Genomic DNA, 23,898 nt, shown 5'->3' with positions numbered 1-23,898 from the left:
TTCTACTCTGGGCAACAAAACACCTTTGGCCAGCCCTGGGACAGGGGCTGGATGTGGGGGAGATTCTGAAGAGAGAAGAACTGAAATATGCATAATCTATCCCTGCAACAACTAGTTCCTTCAATTTTAATAAAAAAAATTAGGAGCTAACAGAGCCTCATTTAATTTTACTTCTCTCCTCTCCCTCTTAACCACAAATACATACTATTAATTCTTTGGAAGAAAGTGATCCTTTTTCCTGCCGGGATCATAATTTTGAAGCATGGAACATTTTTATTGGTGTTGATTTCGAAGCATTGAAGGCACTGCTGAATTTAAAGAATGATAGAATTTTTGCACATGATACAGTAATTAAAGTATCTTTTAGTCACTCCTGAAGATATAGACCAGAAGCTCTGTCTGATATGGGATGTTACACATTTGAGGTTCCAGAATGTGCAAGAGAGAAAACAGCTTTGAAAACTTAAGGATTGCAGGACAGAGTTCTATGGCAATGATTAATCGGCAAGACTGTTAAACAGCTGAAGCACATTAGTCTCCCAGAAAGCTAATTTGGAGTACATAAGTGGAAGTGCAAGGTAATAGCAGGAACTGGGAGTGGATCCATGTCTGAAGAGAAGCTTCTCATAAAGATAACAGTGATAATTTCAGTATTGGTTGATTTTTGCTTCAAGTCTATGCTTATCTGGAAACTGTTTTGTTTGATTCTGTTTAACAGCTTTACTTTCTCTGTTTTCCAGAGAGCACAAAAGAGAGAAGCAAATACTTGTTTTACTTGGTTGGAATAGGGGGAAATAGTTTTGGGAAACCCAGAGAGCTCGGAGGGTAAACTACTGCCTCAAGTTTATGACTTTCATTGTTGATTGTGGTGGTGTTTTAGCAGTGCTGGTCCTAGGAAACCTGAAGAAGAGTCTGTGTTGCTTGAAAGCTTGTCTCTTTCAATAACAGAAGTTGCTCCAATAAAAGATATTACCTCATCCACCTTCTCTCTCAAGTTGAAGATGTGAGCCTGGAATAGCAAAGTGCAGGGTGGGTTGGAGTTTTCATCTCTCTGTTATGAGGGAAAATTGGGAAACAATCCAGGGACACTATAATTTGAAAAAAAAGGGCCCATTTTATAAATTTGAATGTATAACTTCATTGCAGTGCAGGGTTTCTGGGTTTTTCTTAACTTGCAAAATTCCACTTCTTATCCTTATTCCTTACCAATAACTTTTCTGCCCCCATCTTTCCACTCAGTGGGTTTGTGTCCATTCGTATTACTGGTGAATATGGCTGTGTGCGTTATTTCCTACGTGGATAATCAAGTGGGAAAAATAATCTACTATTTTACTTGTGTTCTTGCTTTTTCTTTTTCTTGTGATTCATTTCTTAGCTATTGCCTCACCAATATGTCCCTATCTCTGTTCCATATTATATGGCTGTCTTTATTTCAGGTCTTTGGAGCTGTGCTCCGGCTCTGCTCCAGCTCCAGGCAAAAACCTGCAGCTCCACTGCTCCGGAGCTGCTCCGCGCTCCAGCTCTGGGCTCCGCTCCAAAGCCCTGCTTTATTTCATTTTAAGTGTTTTAAAGACATGAAGAAGATAAACACGTCCTCTATATTCTTTTATAGATTTTCATACTTTCCCTTGTATTATTTTTATTCCTACACAGTAAACTACTTTTCAGTTACCTAACCATAACTAACATGTACATGCCTAGTATAGGAGTCAAATTGCATGGAAACGGCTACTCCAGAATGAACTGAACTGATTTTTTTTTTATGGTAATGCAAACCTGCAAAGGAAACAGTTTCTTTTTATCTTTAACATAGGAAAATTACTTTAAATATATGCTAAGATAACATAAAGATGTCTATTGCGGCCATTTTGCCAGACATTTCTGCATTTACTAATTATGAACATGAAGATTGCAACTATAGTTGTATATAATTTCAACAGAGCAGACTTTAGTCAGTTTAGAATATACTTTATCTCCATGCCAATTAGGATTGGCTACAGTGAAGCCCAAACTTTTATCTTTTCTCGATGTGGTTCATGACATTTGATCTCTGCTTTAGTTGGGCAGTTTCAGAGCAATAGATAAAAAGAAAATTGTGACAGCAACTTTATTTTTAGACTTTGAAATATTAGATTTTTTCCAAATTTGTTTACTTGTCCAAAAATTCTGTCAACACTTTAAAAGCTAATGAAGGGTAAATAATGCATGGCATTGGTAATATTCTATGTAGGTGTGGTTTCATGTTCATTTTAGAAAATGTTAAACCTGCTGTAGTAGCTATTATGAAAAATTCTCATTATTCATTTTTTGCGTATTTGAAATCAAACCTGAAGCTGGTACAGGCAATAAAGTTCATTGGGGAAGTCTTAGACTCCATGAAGGCGCAGGCCTTTTACTCCTGGGGGGAATTGTGCACCAAAAAATTAAAAATTCTGTGCACAATATTTTAAAATTCTGCATATTTTATTTGTCAAAATAATACTATATAATCACACCAGTTTCAATTATTTTGGTAATTTATTTCAAAATACCTGTCAGCAGCTGTCTGTAAAAATAGAGACATAAATTTTTTTCCCTTGGAATAGAGAATTAAAGAAACCCCTGTTTCTCTGCCCCCTCCCTCCCAGAGCCGAGCAGCAGGAGTGTCAGAGTTCCCTCCCCACTCTGAACTCTAGGGTACAGATGTGGGGACCTGCATGAAAGACCCCCTAAGCTTATTTCTACCAGCTTAGGTTAAAACATCCCCAAGGCACAAATTCTTTGCCCTTGGAGAGTACGCTGCCACCACCAAGTGATTTAACAAAGAATCAGGGAAAGGACCCCTTGGAGTTCCTATTCCCCCAAAATCTCCCCCCAAGCCCTTACACCCCCTTTCCTGGGGAGGCTTGAGAATGATATCCTAACCAATTGGTTACAAAGTGATCACAGACCCAAACCCCTGGGTCCTAGGACAATAGAGAAATCAGTCAGGTTCTTTAAAAGAAGGATTTTATTTAAAAAAAAAAAAGATAAAAATCACCTCTGTAAAATCGGGATGGAAAATAACTCTACAGGTAATAAAAGATTCAAAAACACAGCAGAACTTCCTCTAGGCTTAGTTTCAAAGTTACAAAATAGAGGAATAAACCTCTCTCCAGCAAAGGAAACATTCACAAGCAGAACAAAAGATAATCTAACACGCCTTGCCTGGCTTTTACTTACAATTTTTGTAATATGAGAGACTTTTAGGATGGTTTATAGGAGAAGGAGTTTTCTGACCTGATGCTTCTCTGCTTCCCAAGAGAACAGACACAACAAAGCCTTCCCCTCCTCCCCCAAGATTTGAAAGTATCTTCTTTCCCCATTGGTCCTTTTGGTCAGGTGCCAACCAGGTTATCTGAGCTTCTTAAACCCTTACAGCTAAGGAGGAATTCTATGCTACCCTTAGCTGTATGGTTATGATGGGGGGCCAGACACCCGCTCCCTCTACGCCCCAGAGCCCAGCTATGGGGTGTCCCCGAGCCACACTCCCACCCCTTACCCCCCAGGGCCCAGCTATGGGGCATCCCCCAGCCAGACACCTGCACCCTCCCAGAGCCCAGCTGCGGAGTTCCCCACAGCCCAGAAACTTGCACCCCTACCCCCATTGCCCAGCTGCAGAGCCCTCCCACCCAGACACTCACATGCACCCCTTATCCCCCAGAGCATAGCCACGGGGCCTCCCCCAGACCAGACACCTGCACCTCCTAATCCCCAGGGATCCAGAGGGAGAAACAGTCTGATGCTGGGTCCTGGGCCTGTGTGAGGTTTCCATCACACTGCCTCCTTCCTTCAGGACATGCGAGGTACTGCAGCTGCCAGGAACTCCAGCTCCTCATATCCATCCCACCTCCCCCGCAGTGTCTTGTGTTTGAGAGCTGGGCTCTGCCCTGTTCAGCGGTGGCCCCTAGTGGCGACCAGCAACTCTGCAGCCCATTTTTGTGGGAGAAAAAGGAAATTTTGTGTGCACAACATTAATTTTTGTGCAAAGTCTACATGTGCAGTGGCGTAGAATTCTCCCAGGAGTAGCCTTTCTATTACAAGCCACATTCGAAACTTTATGGACCTAGTACTGTGACTGAAAGCTACCAACCTGGCAGCACAAAACTACCTCATTCTCCTGGGTTGCCTGGTAGCATGTAACTCTGTAGTTCAGCATCTCAGGCTGCAGCTCAGAAAGCTGCAGTCATGGCTAGCATCAGTGTATGTCCAAATGGTGATGATTCGGAGCAAAGTGGTTTGAGTGCCAACTTTTAATTTTGCCATCTCTGAATTGGTGGATGGACCCTCTGAAAGTTTACGTGGGGGTTCCCTTTGCACCCCTCCTGCCCCACTACCAACCCTCATTCTAGTCACAGATACATCATCTCTGGGTTGGGCAACTTATCTGGGTCCCTGCAGATTCAGGATGTCTGGTCATCTTAAGATATAAAGTCTCATGTAAATATCAGGGAGTTAACAGAGTCTAGCTTGCTCAGCCTTCCTCCCCTACATAGTAGAAAAGAATTTCTTAATTGTGATGGACAATTTGATGACCATGTTTTATATAAACAGGCAGGGAGAGGAACTGTGGACTCAGTTGTGCCAGGAGGCAGTTCACCTCTGGGATTTTTGTATAACCAACTCAGTTAATCTCAGAGCTGCTTACCTTTCAGGAAAACAGAACCCATTAGCAGATCAGCTGATCAGGTCTTTCTGTAATCACCACAGGTGGTCACTACGTCCATATCTTCCAGCTCTGGGACACTCCCGAAGTGGACCTGTTTGCAACAAGAACCAACAGAAAATGCCATCAGTTCTGTTCCTGGGCAGGGCTCAGCCCAGGCTAACTGACTGATGATTTTCTCCTATCTTGGAAGCAGGGATTTGGAGCAATCAAATTTTTGAATTGCTCCGCTCCATCTCCACTCCAGCACCAATAGTGACTGCTCCAGCTCCGCTGCGACTCCACTCCGCGCTCCACTCAAATTAATTTTAACTAAATAAAAAAGTGCATACTGTAATTTTGAAAAAACATTATTTTTATTCAGACTTTTAAAACAATTTAAATGTCATCAACAATGATACAAACTAGAATCATTCATAATTCATTATGTAAAAAATTATTGCAGCAATCAAGTCATCTTTCATAGCCTGCCGCAAATCATATAAAATTAACTTTAAAGCTGAAAACAGTCGCTCTACACTAGCTTGAGTTGTTGGCATGCTCTAAGCAATTCTACAGGCAGCCTGAATGCAGTGTGGGTAGCTGTGAATGGCCTCAAAAACAGGCTTAACTTTTAGCCTACCAATAGACTCCATCGCCTCACGATCTTCCCAAAAGTTTCTCTCGAATAATGCTTCATTACAATTATGAATCGCAGAAACTCGCCGGCGTCTTTCTTGTTTATCCAATTCCTTTTCAAAGGCGTCATCTTCTGAAGAATTGGTGCTTGAATTATCTTCATTTCCCTGTGATGGTTGAAGACATCTCAGGGATGGATGCGTGAACAAGTTCAGCGTGGAGATGGAAGTTTGAGAACAGCCTGCTATTTCTGAAGGATGTGAACTTTCCAAAACTGCAAATTTGATTGCTGATCACTCCTTTTGTTGTGTTTCATTTTCTTCAACCTCTTTCGCCGAGTTCAAATGTAGCAATAGATTTTGTTTTTCGAGTTGTCGAGCAATATCAAGGAGCCCTTCCTTTGCCTTTGGTATTTCCCTTGAGGTAAGAAGAATCCGATACCGTGGGTCAACATAAACTCCAGCAACGAAATGAATATTGTCAAAAAGCTTCTCCACGTTTCTGCATGGAGGATAGAATTCCTTCTGCCATTTGTCCACCATTTTCTTGCAAGAATTTTGACAGTTTTCTCCATTTCTTCATTAAAACTCTCGGGGTTACGTCAACAGCTTGAGGATTCACGGTTGTTTGGTTTGGCTTTGCCAAGAGGTCTCGCAGGTTCTTCACTTTGTCCCATTCAGCTTTTGTTAACTTGAGTTCTCTTGTTCCAGCAGCCGCCACTTGTTCACAGTAACATTGAAAAACGAGAAGCCGATCAGTCATCGCAAATGTTGAACCCCAGCGAGTCACAGTATCCAATGATTGAGTTGCCCCATGTAGATCAAGCAGAACACTTTGAATACTTGGGGTTCGTAGTTTGACAATGACTTGTCGAATTTTTGCCAGAAATTTCTTCTCATGTTCTTTGTTCAGTCCATCCCAGATTGCCAACTGAAGAGTGTGAATACCACATCTCATCAGCTGGACTTTTGAGTCGTCCTCATGAAGCCATGTTGGAAGTATGAGGCTAGGGTCATTAACCCATTGCGCAGCAGCATCCCTGTTGAGTTCGATTTCATCCATTCCTTTAGTTCCTTCATCAGGCAAAATAGCTTCAGTTCTGTCCACATCCCTGTTCTCAGAAGTAGAAATGGTTTCATTGTCCTCGCTGAAATTTTTGATGGCACACGTCATGTTTGCTGCATTGTCAACGCAGATGCTCAGCACTTGCATTTCACTGATCCCAAATTTTTCTAAAATAGCTGTTACTTGACTTTTCAGGTACGAAGAATTGTGATGCCCTTCAGTGTCGATTATGTCCAAGTTGGTACCACAGCTTTATCTTTTCCTTCTTCGTAGTGCTGAGCATTGATTGCAAGGAAATTTCGAGCATTGATTGCAAGGAAATTTGTTTCCACAGGTTGGTGCCTCCATTTTCAGGGAGCACAGTTTTTGCTCGAAAGCTTTCTTGAGCTCTTTGCGACCAGACTCAGCTGTGCTGACAACTAAACGACGAACCGCATCGTGGCCCATTGAAACGCCAAGCTGCTGACCCATTTCACCTGCAATTTTTTGGAATACTTTGTTCTTTAGCCTGAAGGTAGTGAGCGGTGTTGAACTCAAGCAAACCATTTCTATCAGTCCTTCATGGTAAGTATTGGCATCCATGGTTACTGTAACCTTTGAGGACTTTAAATATGAGTCAAGTTTTGTTTGCTCAATTTTGGGTTTCTTTTCAGACGAAGCTCCACAAAAAATCTTTTCTCCAGGAGTTTTCAAAGAGCCAGATTAACGTCATTTAGCCACGTCAGCTTTCTGTTTTGCCTCACCTTCTTGGTCCCTTTTTGTAACCAGAGCCGCATAGTTTTCAGGATGGTTACGTTTTACCTGCCGCCAAAGGTTGAAACTTTTCACTGTACTTGCTTCACTTGTCTTGAAGCTACATGGTTTGAGCTCACCATTCACTTCCTTTTCCACCTTGCACGTTGCCAATTTCTTCTTTGCTTTTCCCAAAAGCCCAACTGTGGGCTTTTCAAATTCAAAAGTAAAGACATCGTTGAGATCTTTTTCCGTAAATTGGCTATCAATCATGGGGGCAGATTTGATTTTTTTTTTGTTGAAGTCAAGGCGAAATCTTCTTGTGCTGCTACCGCATCCAAATGTTTCTTGTTATGATCTTTGAAAAGCAATGAACAAAAGCATTACATTTTTTTATAATGTACCTGCTTGTGATATCTTAATCACTTAAGGTACTTCGAATTTATTGTGGATTTTCTGGACAAAAATGATCGCATTTTCTTTTTACACAAAATTATTATTAAAGTATATTTTAACATTTTAACATGTTTCTTGCAGTTTTAATGAAGTAAGAAGCATTTTTAATATACATAATTAATATAAACTGTTATTTATAAATTGCAAGTTAGTTTTTCTTATGAAATTTTGCAGTAAAAATATTTGAAATATTTTCCAAGTGTTTAATTCATATCTCAAAAGCGCTTTAATATAGATATATCAATGAAATTTGGTATGTGCCATAACATTAGTACGTGCTATCGCTGTTCTGCAACATTAATTGTTGGGAAGTAATGAGGCTACACGTTACAAGGTTGAAATAGACTTTAACGGGAAAGCATGGATTCAAATTGCATGCACAGTCCTTTTAGTAAAGAGAGCAAATTTTCGGAAATATGTTTTTGCTTCATCAGCCTGAATAGATTATACAAGATAGAGCAAATAACAGGTTTTATCTTGTATAATGTTTCCAGCCTGATGAAGGAAAAACATATTTCTGAAAATTTGCTCTCTTTACTAAAAGCCTTTTAGTGTGCTTGCAATTTGAATCCACTTTCCCATTAAAGTTTATTTCCAACGTTCTATCATACAACATAATTCAAATAAAAGTATTTAAACTACAGGCATCGTGAACTGGGGAGACTGGGCGAATTTTATTTAATATTTTTAAATCTTCGACTACTTAACAGGTACGACCCTGGAATATGATTTAATACTAAAACATGCATTAAAATGGTACTCTTAATTTATTTTGTATAATTAACCGTTTCCGAGAAAACTGTTTAAAAAATTTAATCTGCTTAGATGTTTAGAATGATACAAACAATTTTACTTATTACTTCTTTTTCAATTTTGGAACCATACATTTTAAATGTAATAATAAATAATAAACAAATTATTAACTTATTATGGAACATAATGTTACCGCTCGTAGCCGGGGCAGTCGACGACAAGCCTTTCTTGAAATATGAAATAAAAATGACCAACCGCCAGTTCGGGACGCCTATGGTTTAAATAATTTTGGATAATGTAATATGGTAGCACATACTAACGCTAAGACACAGACATAATTTCATTACTTTATATTAAAGCATTTTTGAGATATTAATCAGAAATTAACTTTTCATCACCTCCTTGAAGGGACTGTAGCTCCCTTAGGAAGAATTTTAGGACACATATTCACAGAAACATTTTTTCTTAAAATGACCTGAGGATTCACCCCCAAAGTTGTGCTGGGCATTTTTACAATCACTCTGGATATATAACAAAAATCACTCCTAATTTATGCAAAAGTGTTCACTGTATATTTATATGCCTGCGGCACGGGAGTTTTTCAGTAAATTTAAAATTACAAACAACGCTACCAAAAGACCGTTGAACAAATGACATATAATAAGTCTGCCAGAGTGATACGGGAGCATGTACAAATGAACAAATGTACCGGTAACGGGAGCCAGTGTGAGAAATGAGCTTAGGTGATTAATATCTCTTGCAATATCTTAATATATCAATAAACAAAAACATTATTTTTTTTTGCAATATACCTGTTTGTGATATCTTAAATGTTGCGTCTTGCGTCACTCTTTTCCATAATCGCAGCATTCAGCGCATCTTGTTGATCAACCCTTACAAAAGAAGTGTCAACACATACTAATCTAACTATCTAACTAATTTACGCGAGTACGTACTCGCCTAACCTTGGCACAAGGGTGGGAGCAGTCTGCAATGTTGCCAGATGTCTGATAATTATCTGATTCTTTAATAAAACATATCCCCAAAAAACTTTGTAATTTTGTATCTGTACATTAAATCTTGATTTCGGCCAAAGTGAGAATAACTGTGACATATTACGTAAAGTGGTAAAGTAGATGTTCATATCAATTGTTATACAATCTGAAACTTTTTGACACCTTTAGGACTTTCTTGCTAAATATCATTAATTTTGGATTGAAAATGAAAAAAAAAAAACTGGAGCAGTGGAGCAGTCAAGATTTTCTGTACTCCGGCTCCGCTCCAGCTCCGGGCAAAAACCTACTGCTCCGGGCTCCAGCTCCGGGCTCCACTCCAAAGCCCTGCTTGGAAGAATTCCTGTATGCCTTCCCTCCAATTCCTTACTTCCCAGGGTCATATTCAAAGTCAAATAAGACCATGCTCACTTCATCCTTGGAGCACTGGTGTGGCCTTGTCAGCTCTGGTATTTGGCCCTACTAACCTTGTCAATCAAGCCTCCGCTGTCTCTTTTGTTGGATCCAGACATAATTTCACTGGACCCCAGACAGCTGCTCCATCCCAACCTTTGAGCTCTCCATCTGACAGCATGGATACTTCATGGCTGACAATCTTTGCAAGGTCCTGCTTGAAGGACATTGAGAAAGTGCTTCTGAATAGCAGAAAATCCTCAACTAGGGACACTTACCTGACTGAGTGAAGCACTTATCCATTTGGAGAAGATGTATTTCCAGAACATGGACTCCTGGATGATGTACTGGACTATCTTCTAGATCTAAAACAGACTTTGGCTATTAGCTGTACAAGAGTACATCTGGCAACTATTTTGGCCTTCCACGTCTTTATAGATAGTAGATCCCTTTTCATCAACCCCATCCTCACCCGATTCCTAAGGGTCTTGGTAAGATTGTACCTCCACATACAAGATCCCATTCCTCCTTGGGATCTGAAATTAGTCCTAGCAAAGTCAATGGGACCACGGCTTGAGCTCTGGCAGCTTGCTCTATCCTTCACCTCTCTATGACGGTAACATATCTAGGGGCAATTACTTCAGCCAGAAGGGTGGGTGAGTTGAGAGTCCTAGTGCCAGAGGTTCCCTATATAAGGATAAAGTTTATCTCCACTGTCACGCAAAATTTCTCACAAAAGCAGTCTCTACTTTTCATTTGCCGACATTACTCCCAAACCCTCATGTGCACAGGGATGAGAAAAAACTTGGTTCATTATATGTAAGAAGGGCTTTAACTTTCTATGAGGAGCACGTCAAGTCCTTTAGATCCTCCTTGCTTTTGTTCGTTGTGGTTGAAGACAGAGCTATGGGCCTACAAGTTTTCACTGAGAGAATCTCGTACTGGATCTCTTTGTGCATTTGTTTTGTTACCAATTTGCAAATGTAACCCCACCAGCTAAAGTATTGGCACATTCTACTAGAGCACAGGCAACTTTGGCAGCTTGGCACAAATGTTGATAGTATACATTTGTAAAGCAGCGACTTGGTCATTGGTCCACACTTTCACTTCTGATTATGCCATTCCCATCAGTCCAGAGAAGATGCCAGGTTCAGACAGGTTGTCTTACAATCACTGTTCAGGTAGTCTCTGGGCCTGCCTCCATGCGTGTTTGTTTATGAGTCATAGAATGGACATGTGGAATCACTTGAAGAAGAAAAAAACCTGTTAACTGCCTATTTGTGGATGCTGTTCTTCGGGATGTGTTGCATATATCTGTTCCACAACCCACGCATCTTCCCCTCTCTTTCGGGAGAAGGAACTGAGGGGGTTTGGGGTTGCCCCACCCTCTTATACCAGCATGCATGATAGATGGCAACAGTAGGCATTTGAGCCAATCTGATGGGTACCCCTTAACCATCATTCAAGGGGGTGGGGTGGTGATTTGGGGATGAGGACCAGGGGAAGGGGGAGGCTGCCAGCAGTCTCCTGGGTATATGTAAATGATTATGGAGTTACCTGCACTGTACAGTTTTATCAGCTGGCTACTCCAAGACATTTAGGAATAAAGTTGAGGCCTAATTAAACCACATCCAGAGTCTTCTGCCCTCTTTCTGGCATAGCTGGACAATGTTAAAATAAAATTTATCAATTAATCTCTAAAACTGACCTATGTGATCACTTCAGTTAGTGCAAGGGGAGGGGGAAGAAATTGAAGAGAAAACCATCTTGTTCAAAGTAAATGTCAGGTCTGGCACACCACAAATGCCCCACTAAAGAAATAATTGGGTCCACTCTATAGGCATGGACACACCAATGGCCCATGTACCTGGAAGGAGGTGCCCACATGAAGCCACCATAACATTTTACCAGAGTTACCCCTTTGAATCTGAAATCAGTCTTACGTGTAGGACAAAATATTGTTTCTCAGTACTCATGTAATTGGATGATAGAATTAAGAATGATTCCCATTGTTAACTGACTAAGCATGCTCATGAAAAGTGGCGTAAATAACAAATAATTGAACTCTAAAGACTAATTTTCATCAAGCACATAGAAAAATATAAACTGTTACAGCTTTATTTTCATTTGTAAATAGGACTGTTGGATCATATTAAAGAAGTTCTGTATTAAAATCACAAATGAGTTTGATTCCCCATAGTTTAAATTCCAGGGTATTACTAATTAAGAGGTCTCTTGGTTTTGGGTACTGTTTCTCTCCCTCTCTGTGTGAAACTTGCAAGCTGCTAATTGTGTTAATACATTCTAAGACAGAGTCTGTTCTCAAAGCAATTCTTTGTAACAACTACTACTCACACAGAGAGAGACTCAAAGCAATACTCTGTAACAACAGAAACAGCACCAAGAGACTCCCCACCCTTTTGTTGTATTAATCTCGCTTTGTTAACTATTGTGATTAAAATAGAGATAGAGAATGTATGTGGCTGGATGCTTGGTGTGGATAATAACTGAATGATCAGGGAGGTGCCAGCCTAAGAATCCAGTGTCCATCGGCTGAAGAATGCGTCAAGTGGAAATAACCAGAGGACACCCGGAGGGCAGACTGGAATCCACCCAACAGCCTCAAGGATGGGAGAACCAAAGAACAAGATAACATCTGGCAGCACGAAGCTGTCAGGAATGTGCCATCTGCTGACTGATTCAGCAACAGCATGATGAAGCAATTCCCATAGACTGGCATAGGAATAAATTCCTATAAAAATGGACTCTAGAAAGTGAGAAGTTTGGGGTCTGATTCTGCAAACCAACTTCCAGGAGCATCAGATGTGCATCTGACAAGGCCCTGCTCCTTCCTCAGGTCCAGGCCACCTGGCCAGTGGCTTGGCATGAGCAACTCTAAGGCTGGTAACTATGATAACAACCTTGCAGAACCTGTGTGTGTGTGTGTGTGTGTGTGTATGTATGAATGAATGTGTGAATAAATATGAAAATGAATGGTATGTTATAGCTATTATAATAATATAATAATATTGGCACCCTGACAGCAGGATTGTCTGGCTATGTAGACTCCCTCCTCAGGCCCTACACTCCCAGCACTCCCAGCTATCTTTGAGACACCACTGACTTCCTGAGGAAACTACAATCCATCGGTGATCTTCCTGAAAACACCATCCTGGCCACTATGGATGTAGAAGCCCTCTACACCAACATTCCACACAAAGATGGACTACAAGCCGTCAGGAACACTATCCCCGATAATGTCACAGCAAACCTGGTGGCTGGACTTTGTCCTCACCCATAACTGTTTCACATTTGGGGACAATGTATACCTTCAAATCAGCGGCACTGCTATGGGTACCCACATGGCCCCACAGTATGCCAACATTTTTATGGCTGACTTAGAATAACGCTTCCTCAGCTCTCGTCCCCTAATGCCCCTACTCTACTTGCGCTACATTGATGACATCTTCATCATCTGGACCCATGGAAAAGAAGCCCTTGAGGAATTCCACCATGATTTCAACAATTTCCATCCCATCATCAACCTCAGCCTGGATCAGTCCACACAAGAGATCCACTTCCTGGACACTACAGTGCTAATAAGCAATGGTCACATAAACACCGCCCTATACCGGAAACCTACTGACCGCTATTCCTACCTACATGCCTCCAGCTTTCACCCAGACCACACCACACGATCCATTATCTACAGCCAAGCTCTACGATACAACCACATTTGCTCCAACTCCTCAGACAGAGGCAAACACCTACAAGATCTCTATCAAGCATTCTTACAACTACAGTACCCACCTGCTGAAGTGAAGAAACGGATTGACAGAGCCAGAAGAGTACCCAGAAGTCACCTACTACAGGACAGGCCTAACAAAGAAAATAACAGAACGCCACTAGCCATCACCTTCAGCCCCCAACTAAAACCTCTCCAACGTATCATCAAGGATCTACAACCTATCCTGAAGGACGACCCATACTCTTACGGATCTTGGGAGACAGGCCAGTCCTTGCTTACAGACAGCCCCCCAACCTGAAGCAAATACTCACCAGCAACCACACAACAGAACCACTAACCCAGGAACCTATCCTTGCAACAAAGCCCGTTGCCAACTGTGTCCACATATTTATTCAGGGGACACCATCATAGGGCCTAATCACATCAGCTACACTATCAGAGGCTCGTTCACCTGCATATCTACCAATGTGATATATGCCATCATGTGCCAGCAATGCACCTCTGCCATGTACATTGGTCAAACTGGACAGTCTCTATGTAAAGGAATAAATGGACACAAATCAGACGTCAAGAATTATAACATTCAAAAACCAGTCGGAGAACACTTAATCTCTTTAGTCACTCGATTACAGACCGAAAAGTTGCAATTCTTCAACAAAAAAACTTCAAAAACAGACTCCAACGAGAGACTGCTGAATTGGAATTAATTTGCAAACTGGATACAATTAACTTAGGCTTGAATAAAGACTGGGAGTGGATGGGTCATTACACAAAGTAAAACTATTTCCCCATGATTTCAAAAAGTTAAAGCTTCATAACTGTTAAAGCACAAATTGTCAACATCATGTGTCAAAATATGTAGAGTAAATATCCTTAAATCACACTCTACTTTCTCAAGCAGCATTTTGCTTACTTTGCCTATCTGTACATTTTGATTGTTATTGATGGAAAGACTTTTAAGTTGGTTTGTGGCTGTGAAATTGACAGTTATGGACAAAAACCTAGTCCTTCCAACCCTACTCATATATCATCACCAGCCATACTTAAAATGAAAAATTTGAATCAGATCTTGTCATGTGTCCCTAACCTGTTTGCCAGAAGCTGGAAATGGGCGACGGGATGGATCGCCCGATTACCTGTTCTGTTAATTTCCTCTGAAGCACCTGGCATTGGTCACTGTCAGAATAAGGATGCTGGGCTAGATGGGCTTTTGGTCTGATGCAGTATGGCTGTTCTTATGTAATTTTGTTGCTCAACAAGACAGAATAAAATATTGTAGCTTTTTTCCAGCTGTATTGATTCTTCAGTGGGGTGAGGCAAGTTTGTTGTGTGGAGCTTAGAGCCCACTCAGGCATTGTGGGGTCTGTAGTCTGAAATTAACTTAAAAACTTTTTTGAATTTAAATTCTGTTTAGTGTTGGCAAAATGCCAGTTCTGGGCTGCTTCTGTGTTCTTATTGTAGTCTCCGTGGCTTCTTATATCACACCCATCACTGGTATCTGAATACCTTTTAGATAGGCCATTCCTCCCCAACCTTTCTTTCCTACATAACAGTCAGAAGAGAAGACATCCATCCGTACACTGGTGGCCCTGCCTATCACATATATCCATGTCTCTCTATAATAATAATAATAATTAATAATTAATATAATATAATTAATGACTTCTTGTTACAGTATTCATCCATTTCCTCTGGAAATGTCTCTAAAGTGAAATGGAATGTTTATGTCATTAAGATTAGCTATAGCTGAATAGCTACATGCTCTCTCACTATACAGCATATGTGTTGCTTAATGATAATTTTGCTTACATAGCCCTCATCACAGAGGGCTTTACAGACTACACACAGGCATTGCATTTCAGATGAAGTGCAACCATCTCTAGGTGAAACATAACTGTTCAGTAGTATACAATAACTCTACACAACGGGTTAGGATCGGACATAAAGAATTCCTTTTCCATCTGAAACTGTAGGGAATTTTGTGTTTGCAGTGAATAAGCACTGAAGTTAGAATTTGGCCATGACACCATGGTTAATGCCCATACCTATACAATGTCATCATATCTTTAATGAGCTCACATAGTCAGGAGGTCTTGATTTTATGTTTAAGAAAGAGGGTGGCTTCCATAGCAAATGAATGACAGGCTGAGTTGTTTGCTCACAGTTACGACATAGTAAAATCTTAAGTAAAGCAAAATGCTCTGGGATCTGAGATACCATAGTGTGGTGATTTTGGGTTATAGTTTTCTTTTTTTCCAATGGTGATCCTGGCATCAACTTCCTGGAGTCCTTTGCTTGTGTCTTAGTGACTGGAAGCTTCTTGGATCAATGCACTGGGTTTTGGCTGTGGGGGACATGACTCTATGCTTTGTTGTCATCTCTGCACTGTTCACTCATACTCTAAACACTCATATGGTACTGACTAAACTCTGAAGGGATGAGAAGAATGGTCCAGTGGTTAGAGCACTAGCCTGTGACTCTGGAGATCCAGGTGCAATTGCTCTGCCAGAGGCTTCCTTTGTGACTTTGGGCCAAGTCACTTAGACTCTCAGTGCCTCATCTATAAAAAGGGGTAATAAGTACTTTCCAGCTCATAAGGGTGCTGTGAAGATGAAAATGTAAAAGATTTTGAGATACTGAGATACTCTTAAGTGTGGGGTCATGTAAATACCTTAAATAGAAGTGTAATGTCTACTGAATTATCAGTCATCTGCTAACTCATCAATGCCAAATCTGGCAGCACCTAACACAGACATTCCTTGGAGGACTCCCATCTTGTTACCGGCCTGGCCTGACCTGCTTATGGTATAAGATGTAATGAATTCACAGCGCAAGGTGGTGTGGCTGCAATATTATGTGAATATTGTTTTTTGTGGTTTAAGCCGTTTGCTGCTGACTTTGAATGTTGAAGTGCTATGCTTTGAAAGGCCAAAATTTCATATGCTGAGTAAGTGATACAGCACAGAGTATGTTTGTATGTTTTATCTGGTACATTGAAATCAGGCAAGAAGTTAATGATGAAATATAATTCTTCTGTAATTTAATTTTGAAACCTATTTCTATGTCTTCTGATAGTAATTTGATCTTTCATTCTTTTTCTTATCACATTTCTAGTTGCCCTTCATCTATTCACAAGTGAAATGAGTGCCAGGTGTTCATGTGTGTGTTCCTCTGTATCCCTGATTCCCTCGTGTTTCTTTTCTGGGTTTTCTTTTTCTGAAGACTCATGTTACCTTGGTTACATGTTTTAGTTATAGGAGTACATTAACAGTTTTGAGAAAAAGTGCAATCAGGTCATTTTGCATGAAGAGGTTTTGTTGAATGTCTTACCTGGAATAATATTTTGTAATTGATATTTATTAATATACTTCTGTGAAAATGTAACCCGTATAATCAGTCTCAAAACTGTATAAAATAAATTGGTTCTTGTACTCTGCTCATTACGGTTGTAGCTAAATTCCCTTCATAACAACAAAGTAGTATTTGAGTTCTTAGGTGTCTTATGGCCAAGGGAAAAAAGTGACAACCTTAGATTCTGAAAATGAAGTGAGTATTGTGGCTCAATTAGAGCAGAACACAATGATTTTCTCTGAAAAGGCAGTTCACAATCCCTGCAGCCTCACTCTTTCCAATTCTTGGTTCTCATTTCCTACCTCCTTTTCTTGTGATCTTTATTCAGGACTCCTTAACCTGGCCCCTAATAAGTATAGTTAAATACATACAGGCTAATTTAAATTCCAATTTCGATACATACCGGGCATTACCATGTGTCTTGAAAAATACACTTTGCATGTGTATGCACGTGTTTTTATAGGCTTTATACCACCCATTGCATGCTATTAGACTGCTTTGTTTTCTTGGGCCCTTATTAGGAAATGGAGTGTATTTTGCTCTGTCTGACATTTTGATATTCTTTCTCTAATTCTGCAACACCTGCAGCAACAAGTCATGCACTGTAACATTTTTCAAGAGATTTAGTGATGCATTCCACAGGCAAGGTCTTGGCTCCAATGTTAATGTTTACCATAGACTTCAGTGGGACCAAGATTTCACTCTACAAATCTGATAACATAATTTAGCTACAAGACCTACAGCATTGTACAAGCCATTTCTTCTTGAGTTTTCTGTCTGGGCCATGTAGTAAATACTTGGGTCCTCTTTTAGTTGATAGCAAAAAAACCTCCCCACAAACCCTTTTGTGACAGGGGTGGTGGTGGTGGTGTGTTTTGTACAATCAAATGCACTCAGTTCAGGTTAGCATTTTAGAGTATCTGCTTTTCACCATGTTGTGTGAATTATAATTTTAGTGAAACATTCAGTCAATCTAATGCTATATTTCAAATCCTGTTGTATTAGATACAGGCATCATCCTGATCAAAATTGCATTTCTCAAAATATCAACATGTTATAAGATCTAAAGCTCATTTGAGCTGTTGCTAAGCACATACTATCTGTAATGTTTGACTATAGGTATTGTGCTATTATTACCTTTGTAAGCACTTTAGGACACCTTGCTTATAAAAACCTGCTACGTAAAACAGCATTTTTTTCCAATTGAATGTCAGAAATTGTAATTTAAATTGAGGTATAAACCAAAATGGAACAATTATATATTTATAAAATGTTGCAAGTAGTACACAGTTGCTTTGTTTAAAGTGCCCCAATTCAAAAGTCTTCCAGCAGTTTTAAATTCCTTCTCCAAAAGATCACTTTACAGAATTTGGAAAACAGGACTGCTCTGAATAATAAGATTGGAGAATGAAAAGATCATTTGGGGTTTTAAATAACAGCAACTGATTTCAAAGAAAGTGGTAATAAAAAGAAATATGGGGAAGTGTTCAGAATCAGAGACTGGTTCAGTCATCTAGCTTCCATGCATGCCTGAGCACTCTGGCATCAACCAACCCAGATTATTCATAACAAGTTCTCCACCTGTCACTTTTCAAGATCCTGTGGAAATGAAATACATATCTCCAAAAATTCACCTCAGTAAACCTGATATATAAGTCAGAGTTGAGGATTATGAATGGATCAGTATTTTGGAGTAGATGGTAGGACAATCATATAAATTAAAAATATGCTGATTTACTTTGTAAAGAAAACTCGTTTGGAATTCAAAAGAGTATAATGATATATGCTAAATACAAACAGAGCAGTGGATGTTAAAAGATGGTAGGTATAGACACTTAATAATACACGTATGATAAGTATTTTTGAAAATAGTTGTAGGAGAAAGGAATAAATGTATAAAATTAACTTTCTTAATATTTGATATAGAATTGTTTATTCATATTTTAAAAAGTGATTTATGGCACTTCATTATGATGCTATTCATATTGCTCTCATGTTTTTTATTTAATTATTTCAATTTCAAAATAAAGAAATGCCCATCTGAGGCCCTGAGTGCCCTTGACATTACAAAATTTAAAAAAATTCAAAAGAAGCAGCATTGCTTTTCTTCCCCAGTCATGTCATCACTTGAATTTATTACGTTGGAACTCCCAGCCCACTCTTTCCATTGGACAGGTTAAGGGTGAATACTTTAAAATAGCAACAACAACAACAAAAGTTAGCATATACAAAATTAAGATTTGTTTACCAACGTTAATGCAGCAATGTTGCACATGTGGACTGTTTTCTATTCTTGTTAAATAGGAATCTTAATATATTTTGGTTTATTCTGGTAAATATATGAAATAAAATATACAGGATGTACAAAATGTTGATGTCAGAAAGCTTAAGTTTTTGAGTTTCCTGACTCTTAGTTTTAACTATGCAACTTTAATATTTCATTAAAATGGCTTCCCCCCTCCAATTGATCAATTAATTATTTTTTTTAAAATGAAATGGGACAGGAAGAAATTCTCAGTGCTTAAAGTTAGCATTTAAGTAGTCCCAAGTGGATTTTGACATTCACTTTATTGAAGTGAATTGGGAAGGATGGGGGATTGTGTTTCATTAAGGTGAATGGGATAGGTAGGAGCAAGGTCAAATCTTTGCTGCTGTTTTGTTGAAGACAAGTTTTATGCAAAGCATTACTAAGATATTAAAAACAAAAAACCACCACTGTAAACAAAATATCCATAAATATATATTTACATGAGCCACAACAACTTTGAAGGGAAATATTTAAATGTACACACACACACACTTTCTCCCCCCTTTCTCTTTTAGTTAAATGTGTGCTGTAGCTAATATCTAAAAATATTTGCACAATGTGCATTTTAAAGTTCTTGACTACAAATAATGTCTTATTCATTGTGAAATAGGTAAATATATCTTCTTACATTTGGGTTTTTAATTTAAACTAAGTTTGTTTTTAGTATTTTCTAAGAAAAAGTTAATAAAAAGTTCACTCTACATAAACTAAGTGAATATAGTGAGGTCAATGTTAAACCCACAAAGATTCAATGTTAAGGTTGAAAATCCTGGGTCATATCCTAAGCTGATGTAAACTTGTGTAGCTTACAGCTATGGAGTTACACCAGTTTATACCAGCTGAGGATCTGATCCTCAATCTTTAAATCACCCTTTTATGCTTCACTTCAGATAAGGTTCTCTGTTGGGATCCTGGAGCAGTGATAATTTAATTTATTGTGTGTGTTTCTTACAATAGGTGAGCAAATAAAGATGAGTTCAATATGGAATCTCATTCTTTCCTTTTGCTATACTAATTTAAACTGATTCTTCAAAGCTCTCAAATTCAGAGCTACCATTGATTTCATAAGGAGATAAAGTACTTTTGTGGGATTCAGCAGGAGCCAAGGAGGACTGCAGGATCAGGTGTTTTGTATGTGTGACAGTATTGAAATCTATTAGTAGAGAGGTATGGAAAAACTAACATTCTCATTGGATTGGGAGAAATTTCTTAGTGGTCCAGAGTAGAAAAATGAAACTTTAATTACCCCCTCCAGCAAATTTATGATATCCCACTCAAAATGCAACATTTGGCATGTATGGATTAAGGTTTAAATTGGACCCATGTTGCTATTTTAATGCAAATGTAGCACTTTATGTCTGACAGAAATTAGCTCCCTTCCTGAGCATGTCAACTGTCACCTTTGCAACATTTTCAGCTTCTGTCTACTGTCTGGCTCAAGTTTGTTATCCTTTAGAACTGAAGCATTAGTGCTACTAAGATATGGTTAAATTTAAGTACCCTGGACCAGAGAGAAACTTTGTCTGGAACAAACAGAGCTTTAATTAATTCTCTACATATCTATTTTATTTTTTAACTATTTTAAATGTTCACTTGGATACCTGTCTAATTATATTTAATTCTCCACAGATACATTCTGTTAATGGGTCTTCAGGATCGAAATGAAAAGCTTTTCTATAAAGTGCTGACGTCTAACATTGAAAGGTTCATGCCCATTGTTTATACTCCCACTGTGGGTCTGGCTTGCCAACAATATGGTTTAGCATTTCGGAGGCCAAGGTATGTAAGTTTATACTTCAAATAAACGTAATTGTATCTTTTTTTCCCTTCTTGGCAGCTTTCTGTAGGATTTTTTTTTTAAACATAGTTGAGTGTAACCCAAAACTGGAATAACGGAGATAATTCAAACAATATTAACTACATTTTTAGTCTAAATTAAACTGTAATTTGTCTTGCATTGCAAAGATAAACTGTTGTTTCAGTATGTTAAAACATAGATGAATTTTATAATCTTACTAAGTCTAAATGGGCTTTCCTACAGGCACAATGGCATTTGTTACATGTCAGCAAAAGGATGAATTGACCCTAATCCAAATTTAGTTTAGCAGTTTGAGGAGCATCGGCCTTAGAATATGCGCGTGCATCCACCACCCCCATATATACATACAGAGAGAGAGAGGAAAAAAATTCAGGAATGTGTTCTAAATGTTTGTAGCATTTTCTCATTTTCTTTCTGGAATGAATTTTTATTTTGAACAATAATGTGTGAAGATGCAGCATATATAAAACTTTTTAGATAGGAAAGACTATCTGTCATATCAGGCAGCCCCTTAAATACACTTCAGTTTTTCTGCCAACTGTGTTTTTTTTGTTTTGTTTTGTTTTTTTAGTTTCCTTTTTAGGTTATCAAAGTACTATCACTCGATACATCAGTATTTATGAGGCCTGCCTGTCTCTTTCTGACATTATAAACCAGCATTTGAGGAGGGCTTCAGCCACATAATTAAAATGTTACTATTCAAAAAGATTAACTTTTTAACATTTCAACCTAAAGGGCCAAATTATCTGCTGGTGTAAATCAGTGTAACTCTACTGAAGTCAGTGGAGCTATGCTAATTTATAAGAGCTGAAGATCTGATCCCAGAACTTACATTCTTTATAGGATAATTTCAGGCTCCTTTATTTTACCTGCACTGACACTTGGCAGAAGGTGGAGGGAAGGGGAGAAAGGGAGAAGTAGGATGTTACTTTTGTGCTCCTCTCTTTCCACCAAATCCATGGAGTTAGTTCTCCACAGGTCTGCTGAGGGTTAGCAGTTCCACAAGTGGTCCACACACATCCATCCTTCCTTGCTGTGATCACAAGCACAGGTGCTGGGGGTGCTCCTGCACCCCCTGGCTTGAAGTGGTTTCCACCATATATAGAGTTTACAGTTTGGTTCAAAGGGTTTCAGTACCCCCACTGTACAAATTGTTCCAGCATCCCTGATCACAAGTGCTCCTGGCAGGAGTAATTTGAATTGCTGTTCTGGGGCTTTGCCTAGAGTGAACAGAATGTAAAACTGTGCTTTAGAAAATTTGATTTTGTTTTGAGCTGTATGTGAGTTCCCTATTAGCAGATCCAGCCTTTCTGATCAAAGCCTTGAAGACAACAGTATAAGCCAAATGCGAGGGGTTAAAGAAGAAATCAGCTGGGCTCCATTTTTCTTTTTTTGCAGCGGAGTCTTTGTGGTGAGGAGAGGGCTTTATTTTTAGGTGTGTGTTGCAGTAATTGAGCCTGGAGGTCATGAATGAAAAGATAACTGGGCAGCCTGCCCCCTGTCTCTGACCAGCATAAACTTGCCCACCCAGCTCCACCCCAGACTTTGAAGAGCCTGAAACCCTATTCCTCAATCTGACATCACTCCACTCTTCAAGATACCAATTTAGGATTGGTGGGGGGAGGTGGAGAGAAAATATCTTACGTTGTGAACTTTTGAAGAGCTGCCTGGGTAAAACTTTGGCAGCATATCACTGGCAGATATGGCCTGAGTTTTTCCCATACTCCTAACATAAAAATACTGTTGAATTTTAAGATTAATCCAACACTAGTAAATGCATGGCCATATACAGAGTTATTCTTTAGTATCATTTGTTTCAGGTATATATGATCAGAAATGCTGAAATGCCATTGTCATGCTGCTAAATGGAAACTTTTCCAAGTGTCCACTATGCAACTATCTCTGGCATGTTTGGTAATGTTAATTCAATAGGATCATAAAGCGTTATGGATCTTTGCACTGTATCTCATATACTGTTTAATTCCTGTTTTCCCTATGTTTAATTTTAAAAAGGCACAACACATTAGCCAGTCGTAAAGGCCTTTTATCAAAGGAAGGACATAGTGACAGCAATTAATATATCATGTAGTATTTATTGTGTTGGGTGGTTAAGCATTAAAGAGGCAGCTGTTGGTGGGATCGAGCTGAACACCATTTTGCTTTGAGACTTTGAATAGGCCAGTGACATTGCCTTGTTGGCACAGTTGGGTGAAGTGCTGCAGCTGATGGCTCATCTGGCTGGGTAAGATGCAACGCACATTGCTTTGGTTATCAATCAGGACAAAGCTAAGTGCTGAACAATGTTTGAAAGATGTGGATGCTTATATAACAGCAGCCACCACCATGTTTGGAGGTCTTCAGTGGCCTCTGTGGAGATGTCGTGATATCAAGCTTTCTGTGAAGCTGCATATCTGCAGGTCCACAGTTATACCAGCTTTAACATATGTCAGTGAAACATTGGGGCTAGGGAAGGCTGAGGAGCTGTGGACTGACTTTTTCAGTCCTCATTGTCAGCTGCTCCATATTAAGTGCCAAGACAAGATCAGCAATGAGGACACTTGTAGCAAAACATAGCACCACCACCATCAGTCTGTTTTGGTTTAGGCAGCAGATATATGTTATTAAGATGGAAGATGAATTAATTATGAAGTGTGTTTCCCAAGAAATTTCACTACTCCCTCAGGGAGCATGAGGTCACCAAATGCCTTGGTGGCGCAATAAGATTGCCAGTGATGGACCTAGACTGAACATCCAGCCAGACTGTCTTAAGGACCTAGCTAGAGATCGATCTATGTAGCACTTGATCTGCAAGGAAGCTTCCCATTGGGATTTGCCTTGATGATGATGACGACGATGATTTATTGTGTTGGAGTAATTAACTGAATTTTATAGACCCAGCAAATGACAGCAATATAAACAACTGCAGGTATAAAACAAGGATAAATTTCCATCACTTTA

The 23,898-nt window shown here is 39.3% G+C and overlaps 1 protein-coding gene across 1 annotated transcript in view; it reads left to right on the top strand.

Moving 5' to 3' along the window:
* The window catches only part of ME1 (malic enzyme 1), a 340,941-nt gene that overhangs the window by 59,113 nt on the left and 257,930 nt on the right, over window positions 1-23,898 (top strand). Inside the window, exon 3 of the mRNA XM_074948045.1 lies at window positions 20,751-20,900. Within this exon, the coding sequence (XP_074804146.1) occupies window positions 20,751-20,900 (150 nt within the window). The remainder of the gene's footprint in view (window positions 1-20,750; window positions 20,901-23,898) is intronic.

Source organism: Natator depressus, chromosome 3 (genome assembly GCF_965152275.1).
Source record: "Natator depressus isolate rNatDep1 chromosome 3, rNatDep2.hap1, whole genome shotgun sequence".
Lineage (NCBI taxonomy): Eukaryota > Metazoa > Chordata > Testudines > Cheloniidae > Natator > Natator depressus.
Note: the sequence above shows the minus strand (reverse complement) of the source record. Positions and strands in the feature narration are given on the sequence as shown.